Source organism: Coptis chinensis, chromosome 4 (assembly GCF_015680905.1).
Source record: "Coptis chinensis isolate HL-2020 chromosome 4, ASM1568090v1, whole genome shotgun sequence".
NCBI lineage: Eukaryota > Viridiplantae > Streptophyta > Magnoliopsida > Ranunculales > Ranunculaceae > Coptis > Coptis chinensis.
Window position 1 is genome coordinate 34,599,798 of NC_141459.1, and position 23,229 is coordinate 34,623,026.

Sequence of the window (23,229 nt, forward strand, 5' to 3'; positions counted from 1 at the left end):
GTGGATTCTGCTGGGTGATTTTAACTCAATCTTGAGTTCACAAGAGAGAGTTGGAGGGGCTGATGTGAGACCTTTCCACTTTGCTGATCTCTTAAACTGCGTTATGAGCACAAGCTTGGTGGATATAAAATACAGAGGGAATTTTATGACTTGGTCAAATAGGCAAGGAAATAGAATACGCACGAAAAAATTTGGATAGGGTAATGGGAAATGATGAATGGATTCGGGAATTTAGTGATTATGAGGCAGAATTTCAGTAACCAGTGCTACACCGCACCATTAAAGAATGATAGTGTATTCAGTTAAACAGAGGAATTAGAAGAGAAAAGGATTCAAGTTCTTTAACTTCTGGGTTAAGGAGGAGGGATTTATGCAAGTAGTAGAGAAAGCATGGGCAGAGGAAGTAGTGGGAAATCCAATGTACATTGTCATGAAGAAACTAAAACATGTGAAGGCAGCACTTATTGATTGGAATAGAGAGAAGGTGGGAAATGTTACTACAAAGGTTGTCGAATCGAAACAGGAATTGGATGAGTTGCAAACAAGGTTACAAACAGAACCTTTGAATGCTAGTATCATTAGATCGGAAAGAGTGGCATTTACACACTATGTCCAAGCAGCTAAATCTGAAGAGGGATTCCAAAGGCAGAAGTCACGAGATCAGACAATAGTTTTGGGTGATAATAACACAAGCTATTTCTTTAGAACTGTACAAGCAAGGAGGGTGACAAATCGAATAACTTGTCTCACAGATGCGACAGGGAAATTGCTAGATGATATTAACGAAATTGGTGCTGAGTGTGTAGAGTTTTATAAAGAGCTATATGGGCAAGATCAACTGCCAAACCTGGAATTCGATATATTCAATAATCTGCCACCAAAGCAACACATCTCTGAAGGAATGAAGGAGTCTCTCATTGCGGATATCTCAAAGAATGAAATAATACAAGCACTATCAAATATATGCAGTGATAAAGCACCGGGGAGTGATGGGTTTTCTTCTCTGTTCTACAATGCTACATGGAAAATCATTGGTGAGGATTTCATTAACGCAGTTAGAAATTTCTTTATATCTGGTAGGATGCTGCAAGAAGTAAATGCCACTTGCATTACTTTAATCCCAAAAAATGAGAGGCCAACAACTCTAGGAGACTATAGACCTATTGCTTGTTGTGGAGTGATATATAAATGTATTACAAAGATACTAATGAATAGGATGAAAGACTCCATGCCTATTGCAGTTGCAGATGACCAATCAGCATTCATTCCCGGAAGAAGTATACATGATAACATCCTCTTATCCCATGAGCTGTTGCATAATTATCACAGAAAGGGAGGGCCACCAAGATGCGCGGCAAAAATAGATCTGAGGAAGGCATATGATTCTCTCAGATGGGAAGCAGTTATGTTTTCACTACAGAGGATTGGAGTTCCGGCCAAATTCAGTGTGTGGATTAAGCTGTGCATTGGAACCCCGATTTACTCCATTATGATAAAAGGAGCGCCTTATGGCTACTTCAAGAGCAAGAGAGGAATTAGGCAGGGAGACCCTATATGTCACTGATAATTGTAAAATGAATAGTTTACCTACGAAATGAACTACGAATCCAAAACGTAAGTAAACTAAACTTAAACTTTTACGTGTCAATTATCAAATCTTCTACTCTCAATGCGAATTGCACTAAATGGAGTATGAAGTTCGTTCCACTCCTAGTTCCCTAGCATGGATTGTTTTCTAAGTCTAACTAGTCGCTCTTAAGTCAATGAGAGCTTTACTTAAATATTATACTCACGATACTTAATTAAGATGATTACTAGAAATTAACTACAAATGCTATGGAAATACTATTGTTTGACTCTAGATAAAGAGATTAGAGGGAATTGAATCCACCTCGAATCCAACTTAACAACCTAGCGTAGAATGTTGTATCTCAATTCTCGCGTTCTTCTGGGCGAGAATTTGGAGTTCTAATCCCTAGTGTTCATGGCATTACTACGGATACTAACTAGCATGTGAGGTAAGCCCACCCATTCTCATGGCTTAAACGCGACCTTCTAGAGTGGAATAGATGCTACAACGTTTCTATACTAAACAACTAAGGTTTCATCAAGGCTTCATCAACCCCTCTAATGGAGGTTTAGCCTTGAGTCATCAATCTAACATTTACCATTGAATCTAAACTAAACATAATGTGAGAATTTTAGATTTACTTAATTTGAACAATAATGAATCTAACTTAATGACTGGAATGAAATAAGAACAAGAATCTAAATTAGATCTAGAATGGAAATGACAAAACCGAAATTGAATAATAACTATTTTTATTTATCTAATCAATCAAGAACAATGATTCAAGAATTTAATCTAAAACAAGAATTTAAATGGAACTAAAACTTAATTTAATTAATAAAACTAGATCTATAATTCTATATCTTAATTTAGGTCTAACTAGCTACCATTAACAAAGAGCTAAGCTTTTGTTTTTATACATCCAGATCCAAAATTCGTGCATGGGCTTGGAGCCATGGGTTGGGCCAGAGAATCAGCCCCAAAACCCAATACTTTCAGTCCAAAAAGGCCTCTTCAGCTGCAGTTAGCTTCCACAGACTTTTCGTCCACTTCTGCTCCTCTGATTGGGTCAAGGCTTGGACCATTGCAAAGCTCTTTCCGAGCCGGTCGTTTTGATATAAGGTAGGCCTCAATCCAAGGTCTGAGTCCAAAGATATGGCATTCGGAAGTTCTAGTTGACTTTTTGCTCCTTTATCTCGCTAAAGTGGCACATTTGGCATAATGGACTTTGAAGCCTGAAATGCATAAAACAATAATCAGTATTAACTCTTACTTATTATTCACATAATTGGTCTAACAAGATGATTATTAAGGGGTTAAAACTACAGTTTTGGGCTCTTATCAAACCACCCCAAAACAAACATTTTGCTTGTCTCCAAGCAAATATGAGAAATTAGAATAAGTGACCAAAAATGGAGTTCTACCTAATCTCGTTTAAGCTGAGTCGCGATTGCATTGACCATATGCAACAAGGCCTTAAACCACTAGGAATTCCCTAGTGGACGAAGTTATAGCCTCGTGAGAGTTTTTCGATTGAAGGTACTCACAAACTTCATCTATACTTCTGGCGACTAAGAAAGAAAACTATTGTTTTCTCCTTCATGTCTCAACTATCTATACATCTCACTAGCAATTACATAAGAATAACAAGTAAAACCCTAAGTTAATATATGCATAATAATCAATCATCTACAATAAACATATAACAATGAGTAATACTATGAAATGTTTAGCGAGGTTTGTTTCGAGAACTTCGAATAAGCGTCCTTAAGTAGGTCCTCACATAAATGTCAAGACAAAACCACTCTGATTTTTCCACTCAAGTTTAGCTACTCCGATTGTGCAGTGGGCACACTTTACCTTACAATCTCAATGACAACAAAGGAAGCCGGGGTCGATCAAACACATCGCGCCACTTACTATCACACTAACCTATTCCTAATTGAGCTAGAGGTCTTTATTAGGTGTTGCGGGGATTAGGAGATGGTTTAAGAAGGAAGGAAATGGATATTCTAGAGAACAAGTCTGAGATAATAGAGTCTTCATATTATGTAACTAGAGAAAACCTTGTTATTTACTTTTGCTTCTACACTTTGTTTCCATCCTTAGCCATATTTTTCTTTTCTTTGGCCTTTGACTCCCTTTTATTATATTTTTTTTTTGGAGTTTTTATTTATTTCTATTTTTTTTTTTTTTTTTTTTTTTTTTTTTTTTTCTCTTTGGATGGAAACTTCTTTTCTTTATTTTCTGAAGCAACTAACTAATTTTTGTTTACACAGGTTTTTCTCTTCTTCTTTCTTCCTCATTCTATTCTCGGTGATTCTAAATTGGGTAGGTTGATTTTTTTATTTTGTTTTGTTTTGTAACAGGGTAAAGGAATTGTGGTTTATGGAAGGGCTAATGAAAGGGCTCAGAGTGGCTAATTGGCGGAAAATAATTCATAGGTTTGAATTTACGGCTATATCGATCCAAAAAGCGGCCTAAATTCTCACTTAGGATATGGTTTAGTGATCAAGCAAGTGGGCGTGTGATTTCTCTATCCGGATTTTACTTCTCCCTTGTGTCATTTCTCACATGTTTCGGCTCATATATAAGGCTTTAGGCTATATTCTCGCGGATTTGTAGAATAAGTACTCTAGCCTAGATTTCAGAAACTTTATCGCTAACAATCATAGATACTCATGTAATAAATTTATAGATAGATGCAAAGATTATTACCTACATATTAACCTAAGTTTCTAACAATTATTACGATGCAAATCTACGTGAGACTTCTAGATTGTTAAAAGCATGGAGAAAGAAAACAATACCAATATTCCTAAGTGTTTAGCATACTTATTTATTTATATTTTTGAATTTTTGAAATTTTAACTAGAAAACAAGTGCACATTATACATATCTATATCCTAACAGATGTCTTAATTACACATGTTTCTATGCCCCCACAAAAAAACATGCTTTGTCCTCAAAGCGTTTAAATAAAGAGGGTAGGAAAAATACCATTGAAACGCGGGAAATTCAGAAACATCTGCAAAACAATGTTAGAACGTACTAATATAGGAAATAAAAACTGACGCAACACTATAAGAGTTCCACCCATTATGGGGTTAACAGAATTAAATTGCTTGGGACATAAGCAGATACTAACTTAACTAAAACTTACCTGCACCCCAGCATTTACTCGTCATCCTCCTCTTCTATATGAGGTTCTTTCGCATCCTGCCATGCCATAACAACTTGCCACGCCTTACGTCGTGTATCATCAACTAATGCTAACCTCTCTAGTGATATTTGGTCTGATGGGGTGTAAGGAGCAACCAAATGTGGTTGCACCTGCCATCCCGGCCAAGTCATGGCTCGGAATGATCTTACCACACGATTGGTAGGTCTCATGATTTCGACCCTTTTCCAATCTGCGGTAATGCGTATGCAGAATCACGGGTAGGCAAAAGCGATAAAGGCGGGGAAACTAAGGCAGGCATAAGAAGGTACTTATGCCTCAAGGTATGGGCTCGCTTCGAGTAGCAACTAAAACTTCGGGGAATGTCATACCCTACGGCGTCCCACCGCCTAAAGCAAGGAAAACGTCACCGGTATTATTGGCGTATAAACTGCGTTCCCCTAGAATGTTCATCATGATGAACAACATGGTTGTGCCTACATTCAGTGATAGACTACTTTCAGGCGATGTTATATTGGTCTTGGTCCATGATACTGAAATACCCTCCCCATAATACTCATGGAAATAGGCATATTCATATAGGTATGAGTTATCCGTCATCATATCCCCCCGTGTGCATAGTGGTCGTAATGGCAATCCTCGAAACCAAAGCTATCAAGTGTTTATTGAATTCCATAGTCGTACCATCAATAGTAAGGGAAAATTTTTGTTCTCCTTCTTGGGTACAAAAAAAAAGTAATATTATTATAGAAGAATTCCGTTAGCTTAGGTGAAAAGAATCGTCATCACTCACCCGAAGATGATGCCATCCTAATCGCAAGATCCGGCTTCGCGAACGATGCTCCATAGGTATAGGTTCCCATCAAGTCTTCAAAAGACTGTTTGGGGAATGACTATAGGTGGTGTCATCTCAACACTACTTTGTAGAATAGCTGCGAAAACACGGAAGAACCTCGGAAAATCTAAAATTTCTGTGTTTTCTTGGAGAGGCGGGCGGCGCTCTTGGGTTTTGGAATTACGATGTTTGGCGGTCGCTCTACTTGAAGCGTGGTGGCCTTCTGTTAAATTTTCGATTTCCGGTGTTTGGCGGGTCGCTCTGATTAAAGTAGGGCTCTTGTGATTTTTCAGTTTCACGTAAAAGTAGGTCGAAGTCAGCTTTCGGCTTGGCGGTGGCCTTCGTGAAATGCAGAAATTGAGTTTCTAAGAAAAACAAGAAAAAAAGGGCTGGAGTGAAAAGTGAAAGATGATTGTGGGGTGTAGTGTGGGTTGTGAGTGTAGTATGATGGAAGTTTAAATAGGTTACGGGTTTCCAAAGCGAATCGGCAAGTTGCCAAATTGTTTTAAGGCCATTTCGAAATAGGAAGCGCCAAACCCGAAAACGGAACTAACCATGTCTTTGATTTCCTAACAACCACGGTATCTTTTTAAACTTGGTTTAGAATAGTAACTTCTAAACTCTCCTACATATCATGCTACCGCTACAAAAATCATAGATATGCGGTATCGGCCTAATTTTCAACTTTTACTCCAAGACAACTATACGAAAGATAATCAAAATAAATTATATTAAAATAATATGAAATCCAAGCAATCTAAAACAAACAACTTAATACTCAAATCTAACTACTGAAAATAAATTCCACTAACAAAACAATAAAACAATGAAATAAAAGGACACAATTGATGGTGAACACTCAAGTGTGAAGAAGATGGTCCCCGAGGGATGGAGATCGGCTCGTGGTGTCGAATGGCTTGAGCCATCTGGCTCTTGGCGACGGCGCTCATGCCTCTCGGACTCGGTGAGACGGACTCATCCACGAGTGGCATGCGTCGTAGCATCTCTATCTGAACAAGCGGTATTGCTTCCATCGATCTTGAAGTCACGGCATCTTCGGGCTTGGTGGTTATTGTGGATAACCTCCATGTTAGACAAGATATCATCCTGACCCTTTACGAGCATTTCAACTGTCGTCTGAAGGTCCGTTTGCTTATTTCGAAGTACAATCTGTCTATGTCTAATATCTTCACAGATACGATAACCGCATCGCAAACCAGTCTGCAGCATTATCATTCGTTCTAAATTAGAAGTATGACTATCAAAATTATCGTCAACCAACCATGTCATATCTTCCTTTTCATCATCCGACTCAACTTCTGTCTCTGCAGACAACGGCCAAGTCTTTTGAATGCATTCCTTATAAATACTCGCATTAGAGGGCAATTTGATCTTAATAGGAACAGATCTAGCGACGGCTCTAAATGAGAGCATAATCTTAGTGATCAATACGGGAAGAGGCGCCAGGCTCTTTCCCACTCCTCTAATCACATTCAAAATTAAATCAAGGATGCAGAAATTATACTCCTTCGTTTGCAAATTCGGAGAACGTCGGAACATTAATCGAAGTCCGATGTCGTGACTTTGTCTTTCCCGAGGGCGTTCTTACCAATCCATCGGCGGCGGCGGTTGATTGGTTCTCGTGGTCGTCCGCTAACGAATGAGATATCGTATTGTATTCACCCTCTATGACCGTATCTTTCATCAAACAGAGGCTGCGGTATTCTTGGATTCTGAATGGTCGTATCTAGGTTGGTTCTGGGGGTGATTCCTAATAGCTCGACCAACAAGCGTCCTCGTAACTTCCCTCCGCGTTCTGCTATCCTAATGAAAATCCTATTTCCCTCCACTTCGTTTCTTATAAAACTGTTCCACCAAATCATAGTGGTAGGAATCCTGCGTCGAATACCACATCCGTTCAATTTCGCTTAAACATCTCCGCGTCATAAAATGGCGCGAAACTGTTCGGAAGCAAACGCGTTTTCGCCGAGAATTCTACGTCGTTCGCCATTGAAGTTATTTACTGATTTGGGGTTTGTAGATGGTGGTGGATGCGAGTTTGATGAAAACTAGCCAAACCAACGATGGTGGTTATGGTAGGTAGGTGGCGGGTTGAAACTTCGAATTGGTTGGTGGTTTCGATGGTGGGATCGGTTGGAGATTGTGGAAGATTGGTGTTGAGTTTCTATTATGGGCGTGGGTGGTCTTTCTATTTGAATGTATTCTATTTTTATTTATTATTATTATTTTTTTTTTTTTTTTTAAAATGGGTTGCTAGGGTTTGGATTTATACTTTGTGTCAAGCGGCTGGAGAAGAAGAAGATCGCGATCTGGTTTTGGAAAGGGGCTGGCGCTGTATAAAGAGCGAGTCGCTCTTTGGATTTTGGACTTACAGAGTTTGAGCGGGTTTCTCTGATTAGGCGCTGGCTTCGGTGTGGAGTCGGCCCAAGCCCAATTCGTATTTTTCGACTTTCGTCGATTTTTAGCGCAATTTCAAACTAGAATTCCCGCTTCGTTATCGGTCCGATTCTTGCGGATGAGATATGGAAATGATCAGGAGAGAATTTCCAATCCAATGATCCATAAAAAACTCGATTCCAACCGGGGGTGGCGAGTAAGATAGTGGAAAACGCCTCGTAGTGCGTGCATGACGTAAGTTATGCGAACGAATGAACACTAAATTTGATAACGTCAACCCAAATGAACTATACTAATGGACCTAAACAACACGACTAGAAAGTTCGAAAGCAATCGGGGATGGAAAGACTGATTTCCCCCCAAACAAATTTTTAACCAAAAATTGTTTACAACGGGTCGTTTAAAGTCGATTCCCAAGACTTGTTAGATTGCTATGTCTATGATTTTTATGAATTTTACTTTATTTTTATTTGTTTACTATAAGAAACACGAAAAACAATAAATACATAATTCACTCCATAGAGGAACATGACTCAAAAATCGAGAAAAACATCGCGAAAAGTGGAAAGCGTGAATTATGTGAGCTGTGGACTTAGGATCCGGTACTTCTGACCACACACTCCATAAGGAGGGCCGGTTACTGAATGGTGTACTTATCGGTATATGGAAATGAAAGTAAGTACACCAATGACAAGGTCGATCCTCATAGGCGGGGGTCTGTAAAAGGACTTCCTCCACATCGAGGGGACAAAAGTTCGTGAAAATGTTTTAACCGTTGACCATTAACTTGAAAGATACTGTTGTCATTGGGATTTACCAAGGTAATTGCCCCCGTAAGGGGTGACTTGATAACGAAGGGACCGGACCAGCGGGTTTTAGTTTCCACAGGGAAAATATGTAGGCGGGAGTTGTAAAGCAAAACCTTTTGTCCGACCACAAACTCTTTCGCGGGATATGCTTATCATGAACCGCGTTTCATGTTGGCTTTATAATCCTTCAGCGAGATCGTAAGAATCGCTGCGGATTTCTTCAAGCTCATTTAATTGTAACTTGCGTTTGACACCGCCTCATCGATATTGAAGTTAAGGCTTTTATAGCCCACGAGCCGCGGTGCTCTAATTCAACGGGCAAATGACATGGTTTCCCAAATACAAGTCTAAAGGGAGACATACCTATAGGAGTTTTGAAAGCAGTTCTATATGCCCATAAGGCATCCGATAGACGCAACCCGACCGATCTTTCCTATCGGGGTTCTTGTTGTTTCCAAAATCTTTTTGATTTCCCTATTAGAAACTTCTACTTGTCCGCTAGTTTGTGGATGATAAGGAGTTGCTATTTTGTGTGTAACTCCGTACTTTTTAACTAGGGATGCAACAACTCATTTGCAAAAAAATGCGTTCCACCATCACTAATGATGGCTTTAGGAATGCCAAACCGACAGAAAATGTATTCTTTAATAAAAATACCACGGTCTTATGGTCATTGCTCACGGCAAGCTAGGGCCTCTATCCATTTAGACACATAGTCCACGGCAACTAGAATATAAATATAACCGTGGGAAGCGGGGAAAGGGCCCATGAAATCAATACCCCAAACATCGAAAATTTCTACTATCAAGATTGGATTTAAAGGCATCATATTACGGCGTGATTAAGCCCAAGTTGTTGGCAGCGAATACCGTCTTGCAATGCACTTGGGCATCCTTAAAAGGGTAGGCCAATAAAATCCACATTGAAGAACTTTAGCGGCTGTTTTCATTCCGCTAAAGTGGCCACCACACTCTTTGTCATGGCAGAGCGATAGGACTTCATTATATTCCCAGCGGGGAATGCAGCGGCGAATAATCTGATCCGCGACAATACTTAAAAGGTAGGGCTCATCCCAATAGTATAACTTGACTCGGCCAAGAATTTCTTACGTTCATTTCTTGACCAATTATGAGGCATAACATCAGCAGCTAAATAATTTCACGATGTCGCATACCATGGTGATGAAAAATAGCATCTGAGGATGTTCATCGGGGAAAAGAGTCGGTATGGACTCGAGAATCACTACTATCGTCATTTGTAAGAAGTCTAGATAAGTGGTCGGCAACTCGTTTTCGACCCTCTTTTTGTCCTTTATTTCTAATGTGAACTCTTGCGGGAGAAGAATCCATCGGATTAATCTACGCTTAGCATCCTTCTTTGCAAGAAGGTACCTAAAAGCTGCATGGTCCGTGTAAACTAAAGTTTTAGAACCAACCAAATAAGGCCGAAACTTATCTAGAGCATAAATGACATGACTAAAATTCTTTTTCAGTAGTTGTATAATTCCGTTGGCGTCGTTTAATGTTTTACTAGCATAATAAATGATGATGGACTTATTATCTAGTTTTACGTCCTAAAACGGCACCAAGCTGCATAGTCACTAGCATCACACATGAGTTGAATGGTTTAGACCAATCGAGGAGGCTGTATAATAGGTGCGATGGTTAGGCGGCTTTTAAGGTTTCAAAAGCCTGTTCTGATTAAAATTAAAATCAAAGATGGCATCTTTCAAAAGGAGGTTAGTTAAAGGCCTAGCTATTTTGAAAAATCCTTGATGAAGCGCCTATAAAAACCATGGCCTAGAAAGGCTCTAATCTCACGGACAGATCCGTGGTTTAGGTAGAATTAAGCTATCTTATCTAGTTTGGCTTTATCTACCGATGCCATCACTAGATACAATATGACCTAATCTTATGCCCTTTTGACCATGAAATGACACTTTTCCCAATTTAAAGCGAGGCTCTTTCTTTCACGTGTGTCAAAACCTTAGGCAGGTTAGACAAGCGATCTGTGAAGGAGTCTCCATAGATAGAAAAATCATCCATGAAAACTTCCATAAAGCATTTCTACCATGTCACTAAATATATGAAGCATACACATTTGGAAGGTTCGGGGAGCATTACAAAGGCCAAAAGGCATTCGTTTATAGGCATATGTTCGAAGGGACATGTGAAAGTTAATCTTTTCTTGGTCATCAATATCAATAATAATCTGAAAATAGCGGAGTAGCCATCGAGGAAACAATAAAAGGCATGACCGGCTAGGCGTTCTAGCATCGATCTATAAATGGTAAGGGAAAGTGATCCTTTCGTGTCATAGCATTTAAGCGTCTGTAATCAATCTGATTCTCCATTTCATAGGACCTTGGTGACAACATAGTCACCCTTCCGTTACGTACCATGGTAATTCCGACTTCTTAGGAACTACATGAATGGGACTTACCCATTCATTATCGGAGATTGGGTATATAATACCCGCATCCGATGTCGCAAGACTTCTTCCCTAACCACCTCTTTCATGGCGGGGTTCAAGCGTGGCTGAGGTTAGCGAGAAGTCTTGGCGTTATCCTCAAATGTATCACGATGAGTGCGGACATTAGAATTCGATGCCCTTAATGTCAGCTAAGGACCAACCAATCCTGAGACCGATGTTCCCTAATCACCCCTTATTAAAGATGTCTCTTCATCTTTAGATAACAAAGAAGATATAATTACCGGGTGACTACCATCGGATCAAGTTGTATATATTTTAATTAGGGAAGAGGTTTAAGCAGGGGTGGGTGGAAATCAATAGATATTTCGTCCGGGTCCTCATTTTGCATAATGAATACCCTTTCGGTAGCAAGTCTTCATAATCGGTGTATGGAGCAACCGGCGGGTCTACAATTGGTGTGGACTCTAGGATGGTGTTGACTTCCTCTAAGTAGGAGTCATTTACAAAATCAGAAGTTCCAAAAGAAAGGAATTTGTACATATTGTTTTCGGAAGCGTGTTGTTAAAATAATCTTGAGCTAAACTCTCGATCATGCTAACCTCCCCATCTATAGCGAATCGAATGGTAAGCTGTTTCATCATTTTAAAACATTTACCTCGGCGGAGAAAGATGGCCAAAAGATAAGGACATCTTTCCATCGCGACAATTTATAAGTGCATTGGCGGTTGCCAAGAAGAAATCCTAAGATGATCGGTGCGGAGTCATTAGCGACTTACGTATCGAGGATAACAAAATCAGCGGGATAGTAGAAATCACGAACCTTAACAAACCACGTTTTCCACTACACCTTTAGGATACTTAATTGACTGTCCGCTAATTGCAGCGTTATTTTTGTAGGTTGCATTTCCGTAGAACCTATTTGTTTATACAAAGTATCACGGGGAGTAAGTTAACACTTCGCCCCGAGTCCAATAAAGCGGTCGATCGTGTGGGAATCTCTCTAAGGTGCATTTTACGATAGGGACGACGGGGTCCTTGTACTTAACAATTCCATTATTTTCGGATAAAGTTGGGAAGCTGTTTCGGTTAAAAGGCGTCTTTGGGTATGTTAGATCTTCGCCTAGTAGTGCACAACTCTTTAAGAAACTTAAGCGTGGTTAGGTAGCTTTTTAATAGCCGAGAGAAAAGGAGGTTTATCGTTAGATTCTTGAAAAGCGTTCCTAATTTCCTCAAAGTTTGTATCCCTAGTTAGCATGGCTAATTTTTTGAGGCGGTGGTTTTCGCTCTATATTTAGCATATGGCTCTACTGTTGTGTAACCTTGGCTTTTCGGTTTCTTTGGTTGTGGTTTAAGCTGGTACCTCTACCGTGGTAGGCTCCTCGGTTTCTATTTGGGTATCTAGTTCGATATCCGGTGTAGGAATCTTGATGGGGTAACTATAGGAGAGCATTTACTTTGTTATCAACCACTCTTCGAGCGGAGAGTGGTGATGGCATTTAGGTCACCCTACGATTGTAGTGTCATTACTAGAATTACCGTTTACCTCAATTTGTGTTTTTTGTTTTAGGGTTTGGTATAGCTTGACACGGAAACCGCCTTTTGGTTGGGCTTTCTCTTGGGCTAAGCTGTTGTATGCCCGATTTATTGATTGTAAGATCCGTTTCGTTTGATTTAGTCATTGATTGGAAAAGTTGTTGGGTAACTTTGTATAAAGCGTCGATACGATCGGTTGTGTAGGTGTAGTAGTCGCGGGTGGTGCGCATTTGGAACTATCTCGTTGATTATTTATGGGTGGGTTGTGATAGTTATTATTATTAACGGAGCGATACCTCTATTGGTATTATAATTATTATAATTATTTTGACCTTGTGCTTGACCTTGCCTAGGTTGCTTTGGTTGTTATAATTATTATAATTCCCTTGACTTTGTCCTTGTCCTTGTCTAAGTGAAGCTTGGTTATAATTGTTTGCTTGCCTAACGTTTTGATTATTGTACCACGGAGGTGTTACTTGTTGATTATTTCTCAGTGAAGTTGGGATCTTTGTCTCAAGGCGTTAGGAATAGGATAGTTATTAATAGAGTAAACATTATCATTACGGTGGTTGTTGTTCATAAGCTAGAGGACAATAATTGTCGAGTGCTCTCGGACTCAAAACGAAATTACATGGGTTGGAGTTTACATTCATGGCCGGGGATAGCTTTTTCTGAACAGAAATAGCCTCTACTTTTTAGTTAGAGATTCGATAAATTTTTAAGTTACGGATGGGTTTTATTCTCAAATATACCGTGGCCTTTTCTTGTTGAAGAAGAAACTGAGCTGGCCGGGGATATCATCACTACCCCCAATTATTATTTCGTTTAGTTTGGTCTTCTAAAATTTGTAAGCCTCCGTGGCTCCTTTACTTAGGAAACTACCCCAGTCATTATGTCAAGGACTTCTTTATGGTGATGTTGAAGTCCTTTGAAAAAGGCACGAACTAACGTGTCTTTTGCTAGGTTATAGTGTGGACACTCTATAAGGAGATCGGTGAAAGCGATTCCATGCCTCGAAAATGATTCATGAGGGTTACGTCGGAAGAAATGAATCTTGGAAAGCATTTCATCCGTCTTTAGGGGTGGGTAAAATGTTCCATAAGCAGTTTGAACAAGTTTAGCCCACGAGTCCACGAAGAATTAAGTTTGGGCAGTTAACCAAGAGCGCCGCCTTATCGGCTAATGTGAAAGGAAATACCCTTAGTTTAATGCATTTCGTACCAACCGTAGGATGATGGAATGTTGTAAGGACTTGTTCAATCCTACGCATGTGTTGGTAAGGTTTTTCATGGTCTAGACCATGGAAAACGGGTAACAGATTAAATATGTTTGGGGGAATTCGAAAATCCCCCACTGGGTCTGCTAGAACGATGCAAGACTTAGGGCTATCGCTCAAAGCTTTGTAGAAGTCGGAGAGAGGAGTCTCTCTTTCTTCAGCCATTATGTCAGGTATGGTGTGTGTGATATTAGCTAGAGGTGTCGTGGGTGGTGTACTAGATAGATTTGTTTGTTGGCGTATAATTACGTTTGTTGTTTTTGTTCGACCAGACCTTAATCTCATGCAAGACTAAGTTAAGATTAACTAAACATGCAACACTCTAAACAATTCGATATACTAGTAGAAAACCTCTAGCGGAAATCACGAGGTATGGAAGAAAGGAATACGATAAGCGTCCTTGCTTCGCTTATGAATAGCGTCTTTGTAATGCGGCGTGTTGAGTGTAATAAGAGATTAGAACACTGAAAAACTTGACAATTCGAAGTTTAAATCAAAGCGTGGAAATCCGGAATTTCGGAGGAGGCGCTGGCATATCTATATATTCTGAAGCGGCGCTCAAGGCAAAGTCGAGCTCGATAAGATAAGCGAAAGCGCTCTCTTTGAAGCTTGGCCTTCGGTGTATAAAGCGAGAAGTCGATAAGATAAGCGAATTCGCTCTCTTTGAAGCGAATTGGCCTTCAGTCGCGTTTTTCACGGAATTTTTCCAAAACTGAAGCGGCAACCACGGTATGAATCAAACAAGGGTGGGTGGGTGAAATGGGACTTAAAAATAACTAATTATATTATGAAAACAATGCTAAAGTGCAACTAAGATGGCGTAGCCATTTGATAATTGTAAAATGAATAGTTTACCTACGAAATGAACTCTGAATCCAAAGCGTAAGTAAACTAAACTTAAACTTAAACTTTGCGTGTCAATTATCAAATCTTCTACTCTCAATGCGAATTGCACTAAATGGAGTATGAAGTTCGTTTCCACTCCTAGTTCCCTAGCATGGATTGTTTTCTAAGTCTAACTAATTAAGCTCTTAAGTCAATGAGAGCTTTTCTGAAATATTATACTACGATACTTAATTAAGATGATTACTAGAAATTAACTACAAATGCTATGGAAATACTATTGTTTGACTCTAGATAAAGAGATTAGAGGGGAATTGAATCCACCTCGAATCCAACTTAACAACCTAGCGTAGAATGTTGTATCTCAATTCTCACGTTCTTACGGCGAGAATTTGGAGTTCTAATCCCTAGTGTTCATGGCATTACTCTGGGATACTAACTAGCATGTGAGGTAAGCCCACCCATTCTCATGGCGCGACCTTCTAGAGTGGAATAGATGCTACAACGTTTCTATACTAAACAACTAAGGTTTCATCAAGGCTTCATCAACCCCTCTAATGGAGGTTTAGCCTTGAGTCATCAATCTAACATTTACCATTGAATCTAAACTAAACATAATGTGAGAATTTTAGATTTACTTAATTTGAACAATAATGAATCTAACTTAATGATTTGGAATGAAATAAGAACAAGAATCTAAATTAGATCTAGAATGGAAATGACAAAACCGAAATTGAATAATAACTATTTTTATTTATCTAATCAATCAAGAACAATGATTCAAGAATTTAATCTAAAACAAGAATTTAAATGGAACTAAAACTTAATTTAATTAATAAAACTAGATCTATAATTCTATATCTTAATTTAGGTCTAACTAGCTACCATTAACAAAGAGCTAAGCTTTTGTTTTATACATCAGATCCAAAATTCGTGCATGGGCTTGGAGCCATGGGTTTGGGCGGAGAATCGGGCCCAAAACCCAATACTTTCGATCCAAAAGGCCTCTTCAGCTGCAGTTAGCTTCCACAGACTTTTCGTCCACTTCTGCTCCTCTGATTGGGTCAAGGCTTGGACCATTGCAAAGCTCTTTCCGAGCCGGTCGTTTTGACATAAGGTAGGCCTCAATCCGAGGTCTGAGTCCAAAGATATGGCATTCGGAAGTTCTCGCTTTGACTTTTGCTCCTTTATCTCGCTAAAAGTGGCACATTTCTGCATAATGGACTTTGAAGCCCGAAATGCATAAAAACACGTAATCAGTATTAACTCTTACTTATTATTCACATAATTGGTCTAACAGTATGATTATTAAGGGGTTAAAACTACAGTTTTGGGCTCTTATCAGTCACCATATTTGTTTGTGTTAGTAATGGATTTGTTCCATGAACTGATGATGCAGAATGTCCGAGAAGGATCGTTCAAGCTACACTACAGATGTAAGAATCCGATTATCACTCATCTATCATTCTCGGATGATCTTATTGCATTTATGCATGGTGATATTGGAACAGCTGAATCCTTGAGAACCACTCTGGTTAAGTTTAACAGGTGTACTGGATTGGAAGTAAATATAGAAAAAAGCTCTCTCTTCTTTGCAGGATTGGAGGACAATGCATGTGAGGACATCCAAAGCATCATTCAATTCCCGCGAGAAAATCTCCCGGTGAAGTACCTTGGGCTTCCTCTTATAACAACAAGGTTAAAAGCAACTGACTATGCCCCTCTGCTTACCAAAGTGGCAGTAAAAATTCAATCATGGAAAGGTAAATCCTTATCTTACGCCGGAAGATTACAACTGATCAAGGCAGTTTTGAATAATGTCAGCATGTATTGGGCAGCTTGCTTCATGCTACCCAAAAGCATCATTGAGGAGATTAATAGACTCTGTAGGAATTTTCCGTGGACGGGGCCAGACTGTGTTACATCTCACGCGTTGATATCGTGGGAGAAGGTCTGTTATCCTTATGAAGAAGGAGGATTGGGAGTGAGAGATATAGCATCAGTGAACGAAGCAGCGAACTTAAGACATCTGTGGAATGTGGTGAGCAACAAGAAAACGCTATGGGTGCAATGGGTACAGAAAAATCTGATAAAGAGAAAGGACTTCTGGCATATGTCTGTACCAAACAAGTGTTCATGGAGTTGGAGAGGGATACTAAATAACAGGAAGGAAGGTAAGATGATTGTTACGCACCAAATTGGGGATGGGCAGAACACGAGATTTTGGCTCGACCCTTGGCACCCAACTAGGATTCTCAGGAAATTCTTTCCACAGGCACTATTATATTACTCGACATGTAATATGAGTTCGAAAGTATCGCAAGTCATAGAAAATGGAGAGTGGATGATACCGCAAAATATCAAAAGACATTTGGCTGATATAGTGTTGCAAATGGAGGAGGTAGTCGAAATAACAGGAGGTGAAGATAAACTCATATGGTCTGTCACGATGCAAGGGAAGTATAGCATGAAAGAAACCTATCATCACGTCAGAAATTCTAAATCAAAAATTGTATGGAGTCAGCTTGTTTGGTTCGCAAACCGGATACCGCGACACTCTTTTATTAGCTGGATGGCCATACAAGGAGCTTTGAAGACACTAAAAAAGCTAAGAGAATGGGGGACGGTACAATCAGATGTCTGCATACTCTGTTGGTGAGAAGTAGAAGATGAAGAGCACCTGTTCTTTGACTGTTACTATGGGCAATTTGTTTGGGCGACATTACTGAGAAGAATAGGGTATAACAGAGTAAGAGCAGATACATGGCGGGAAGAAATGGATTGGGTTATTCAAATTACAAAAGGAAAGGGAGTGAAACAGGAGGCAATGAAGTTAGTGTGGAACGGAATGATTTATTGGATTTGGAGGGAGCGAAACACCAGAATTTTCGAGAAGAAGGAAAACACAGCAGAGCAAATAGTGGAAATGATATTCAATGATGCAAGAATCAAATTGCAATCAATGAGAATAACTATGGAGCAAGGGAATGAATCGTATTTTATCAGCAGCGTCTGGAATGTGAGAGTCCAAGAAAAAGTGGCTGTTCAGAAAAAGTGTAGGTGGGAGCAAGGAGAAGAGGATACGCATGTTTTGAACAGTGATGGGACGCTGCAAGGAGAGGTGGGAGGTTGGGCTGCGGTGATCAGAGACGCAAAGGGAGGAGTGGTTGCAGCAAGCAAAGGGAAGTCTGATTATCGAGTAATCTCGATGATTGAGCTACAAGGGGTGGAGAAGGGACTGGAACTGGCAATAAGGCAGGGGGTCAAGAAGATAGAAGCAAGAACAGATTCCACAAATGTCGTTGCCTTCATGAAAGAAACAGAGCAGCAGCCATGGCAAGCAAGGAAGATACTCATGCACATTGCACAATTAGTGGGGCAGATGGAAAAATTCACTATACAACATGTGTATAGAGAAGCAAACAAATTGGCGGATGCATTAGCCAATAATGTACCTAATGTAAGGAATGTCGATATTATCTCTAGTTCCTTTTCAGTGGACATTAGGAAAATTGTGTATGAAGATGCGATAGGCATTGATTATGTGAGATTGTAACAAGCTGGAAATTATTTATTTTAATGAAAAGGGGTAGGGGACCTCTCTAAAAACCTCGCTTGCCTACAAAAAAAAAACTAAAATAGAGATAGAGAGTAGAATCCTTTGTATATATAAAGAGTAAATTAATGATAGAGAGTAAAATCTATTGACTTTAGCTCTACTTTTAAAAGAATAGGGAGCCATTGGACTCAGCCTAAGACCACCATACAACGAAACAGTAATCACAAAACTGTAGTAGCGGGTGCCACCACCTAAGGTTTTCACGTATTTCTTCCATATTTCAAAATTTCAATTTCCCTTGTGTCGTTCTCTACGGACAAGTAATACAACCAACTTGACCTTATCCAAAAGGGTACCCTATCCCAAAAATCTCAACAGAGTGCAGACAACTTTCCTCCAACTTCAATTTCATCCGTCATTTAAAACTAGGGTATGCCCGTGCCTACGGCCCGCGAGGCGTGGATGTGCCTACAGCGCTACCTCAACGCTCCACGTGCCTTACGGTTAGTCTATAATCTGGGTTCCTGACGGTCAATCTACAATCTGGGTTCTTTCGTAGAATGCTCTTGATCATACGTTTCCTGCAAAGTGAGCGTGATTCCCTCTTAATTGTAAATTTTCTAAAAAATACATTTAAGATACAAAGTCTGAAGACATGTTTCTGACAACGACTGTCAATTACCCTCATTTTATTCTGACGTTCATTTTCCGAAGCATCCACAGCAAACATTCCCCATCTATATATGGCAACATATCCCTATAATCTGTAGAAACTCTAGGGGAAAGATTCAATTGCATCTATGAGTCGGTGGTGACTGGTAAGAGAATAAGTTGCATTCGCGCTATCACCATTCAATTGCATCTATGAGCCCATTGGTGGTGGTGAGAGAATAAGTTGCATTCTCGCTATACATGGCCCGGTAAAAACATGAGCAATAAAAGGAAAAAGTTGCTCCATGAGAAAGCACATACTTTAACATTAATTAATCGAAATAAAATACCAAATGAGTATACACTCAATATTAAAGCTAAAGACTTAGGTTTTAAACTCAAGTTGAGCCCATAAAGAAAGATTTTTCTGGATCTAGCCCCTCTAAAGACCATAAATTACTGTCTTCTTTCGTTAAATCCTTGCAGAAACCCAGAAACAAGTCTAACAGCTCAACTACCTGATCATAGTAGTGGGACATAGATCTAACAGAAGCAAAAGACAAAGTAATTATTCCACATAGTTACTCCACCAGGTAGGCACATAGGCTGCTGCTGAATAGAAATTAGTTTGTAGGGCCAATGTCTTTGAGAGTTGAGATCTGCTCTTCTGCCATCGAAGACATGACAGTCACCACCAGATCTTTTCCTTCAGCATGGGTTTAAAAACAACTCAAAAGTTGCACCCTCTCCGCTAACCTGCTGTTAAGCTAGAGTTACGTCATTCGTTACAAGCAGCTGATCAGGGACTCGGCATATTACTCAGATCAGTAAAGCTAGAGTTACGACACTGGTTTGAAAGGCAGAAAAGCTAGATCAGTATCGACTTCTTGTTGCAAGTTGCATATCAAAATTTAACAGTGTTGACAATTGAAGTCATAGGATTTTATAATGTATAAAGAAAATAACTACATCTAAAAGGAAAACGGAAAAGCTTCTACAGAACTTCATTAGACCGGAAATACGACATTGAGAATTTGGGAAAGACAACACATACCATCTTGAAACGATAGCACACATGCGATGACGATATTATATATTAAACTCAAGATTTTGAAACTCCAAGATAGATTCTCATAGCCGACAAATGGGGAATCCCAAATGCAAACAGAGTATAAAACAAATCCAGCCATCGCAATGAAATACGGGGAGCTTTAAGGCATGATCATCGAGTACGCACATACATACATTTTGCATTTCACAAGAATAAGGAAACCCTACTGTCATCCACAAACAACCATATGCGTATTCATTGATTTGCTTAGATAGGTTTTATGTGGAAATTAAAATATGACAGAGATAGAAACTATGAAAACACAAATTTACTGAGACAAACACTTCAGGAGCAACTGAAAGTAATGGCTGTATTAGAAAGAAAAGCATCTTCTGAATTGGGAAATCGATCATCCCTTTTTGGGACTTCTTGTTCGTTTCCATTGCTTATACCCTTTATGTTACCTTTGCTTGGTTCTCCAGTATCCTTTGACTTTAGTAACAAAGATGCATCCAAAGGCAAAAAACAGTTTAAGAATGTCTACTTAAATATATTGCATCTAAATATTGATAGCTATGAATATCAACCTTGAATAATATAAGGTAAGTACCTTTGGGAGAAAAAACACAACGTTTTAGCTGGAAATTGAGGGAAACCGGGCAGTGTTTGCCTTTTAATGCAACGGGTAGCATCAACTCGTGAACCACGGGATTAACGAAATACCGATTGTCTCCACATAGTTCTTCCACACCGAGGTAATCATCTAAACTCTCATGTAAGTTTTTCAAACCTTTGATGTTTAACTCAAGTTCATAAAAGTCTTCCAACTTTGAGGAGGCCGACTCTTGTCCACACTTTGAACACCTATGGAAGGGTAAGAAAGGCAACTAATCATGATTTGATTTACAACAACATCCCGGGGAGAGAGCTACAAATGATAGTCAACTCGGCGGATATCATTACTGTGAGTGCAAGCATATAGAAAAAAAAATCTTACAAAATGTTAAAAAAAGTATAAGGATGCAAAAGCGAGTGTGTTTACAATACACCATAACTAAAATAAAACCACCATAATCAAAAAGACCATCACTCCGGAAAAAAAAAGCAAGCCAAGATGCGGCAATAATTCATAAGAAGTTGTATCTAGGTTTGGTGTCTAAGCTGAAACTTTTTTGACCAACATATAATTCTTTGAACCCTTTACTTCAAATTTGCATGTAAATAGCAAAAGCAAAGACTAATGCTTAAATTTCCATTTCGCTGAAAAATTATAAAACATTTGCACTTTTCAACGGATGAGCATCATAGATCATTAATTCTAGTTGGACCGAGAAAATGTTTCGTGGAAGAGTACCAAAAATGTACTTTCGGATATATCTCTGCACGAAAGTAGATGATTTAAATAGTTAACTACCCTTGAGTTTGTATTCATCAAGAAAATGGCAATAACCTTCCGGCTATAAGTTATAATAATTGATTTATTGATGGTGCTTCTGAAGTATAAATTATGGCGTAACCTAAAACTTCATAACTGGCTTTGCATCAGAATGTATCGGCATTTGCATGAGTATTACTTTTCTTATCTCCCAATATGGTGCAGATTATGCTAGGTCAATGAAAATTTTCACAGCATCATAGCACGCACAACCGTGTTCCCCAATAGGTAATCTTATCTAGAATATATATCCCATTGTGGTTCTTAGGGGAATGCAGGATGCCGCCATTAATACAGTTAAAGAAAATAAACACAATTCAATGTTCACCATGAGTCAGACACAACAGAACCAACTTACCGGGTCACATAACTTGAAGGTGCAAGCAGTCTTTTACTCTTTTCAAGTTGATCTTCCCTGCAAGCATCTTCAGTTGTTGATTAAACTTAACTGAAAGTGGACCCTGTCATACAATCAGAAAATTTATGGTTAGATATACTTATTATCTCCCTCAATCAATCAAAAACATAAATGCATGTGATGTCAAGTTATATAGCCATTGTATAGATGACTTCAGCAGCAGCTCGATCTGCTGCAAGATCATCCAATTCAACTCCTTCAGTTGCTTCTGCAAGTGAAGGGCACATAACTTGCAGAATAGGGATCACCAGCTTGTGCTTTTCAAGTGGGCTGGACTTATACTTCACAAGCCATGAGATTATCTGAATAGCCTGATGTGGAAGCAGAGAACAGAGATTGTGGGACATGAGCATAGCTATAAAATTAATACTGTTGAAATAATCAATTCATAGAGAAAAGAGAATTGATGCATTTGACATTTCCAACCTGATGGCGTGTATTAGATTCCAAATTTTGACTTGAGCAAACTTCAAGAGAAAACTGCACTATAGATCTTACAGAGTCCCCAAGAGGTGCAGGAGATTCAATTAGCTCATCAGAAATTTCGAAAGCAATTGCAGCAACATCCTCCTCACTAAGATGTAATAAAGCTTAAAAATATTAATATCAGGTAATGGGACAATAATAAGAAACCAAGCACGGTTACTAATCACTTACACAAAAGTTTCTGCTAACGATGATATCAAATGGAAGAAAGCGGCAAAAATTCGGGATATCAAATGCTATGACGATATATATTAAAGTCAAGACTGTTGAAATCCAAGCCAGATTCTCAAAGCGGACAAATGGGGAATCCCAAATGCAAACAGGGCACAAACAAATTCAGCCATCGCAATGAAATACAAGAGCTTTAAGGCATGATCCTATGAGTACAGTACATACACAGCCTGCATTTCACAAGAATATATAGTCTCATTCCATTTTCTAGCAAGCAAATTTATTCAACAGCTAACATCTACAAATCATACCTTCAAAGCCTGTCCAGCCAATCGAATACTCTCCGCAACCAAAAAGTAACTAATCAAGGTGCGTAATGAAGTCTCTTGCGCAAAAACGGACAAAATGGAAACACAGTCCAAGTCGCAGAACTACATAAATAGAAAGAACTCCACATTGCAGAACTACATAAATAGAAAGAAGCACATTAACCAAGTCAGAGCCACTACACATCTATAAATTTGATGACCATGAAGTCAATGAGAAACTACTCAAAGTAA

The 23,229-nt window shown here is 39.2% G+C and overlaps 1 protein-coding gene and 1 long non-coding RNA gene across 2 annotated transcripts; one reads left to right on the plus strand and one right to left on the minus strand.

The window, feature by feature from the left end:
• Window positions 1-16,267: 16,267 nt before the first annotated feature.
• LOC147503305 (uncharacterized) lies at window positions 16,268-18,454 on the plus strand. Its single transcript, XM_086604781.1, has 2 exons — window positions 16,268-17,072; window positions 17,565-18,454. The coding sequence occupies exons 1-2, from the start codon at window positions 16,268-16,270 to the stop codon at window positions 18,452-18,454; spliced, it is 1,695 nt and encodes a 564-aa protein (XP_086460907.1).
• A 3,544-nt stretch (window positions 18,455-21,998) lies between these two features.
• LOC147503306 (uncharacterized) lies at window positions 21,999-23,125 on the minus strand. The gene is made up of 3 exons (XR_015220162.1): window positions 22,981-23,125; window positions 22,670-22,899; window positions 21,999-22,586 (listed from the first exon to the last, which is right to left on the minus strand). It is a non-coding gene; the product is annotated as an uncharacterized LOC147503306 (long non-coding RNA).
• Between the last annotated feature and the right edge of the window lie 104 nt (window positions 23,126-23,229).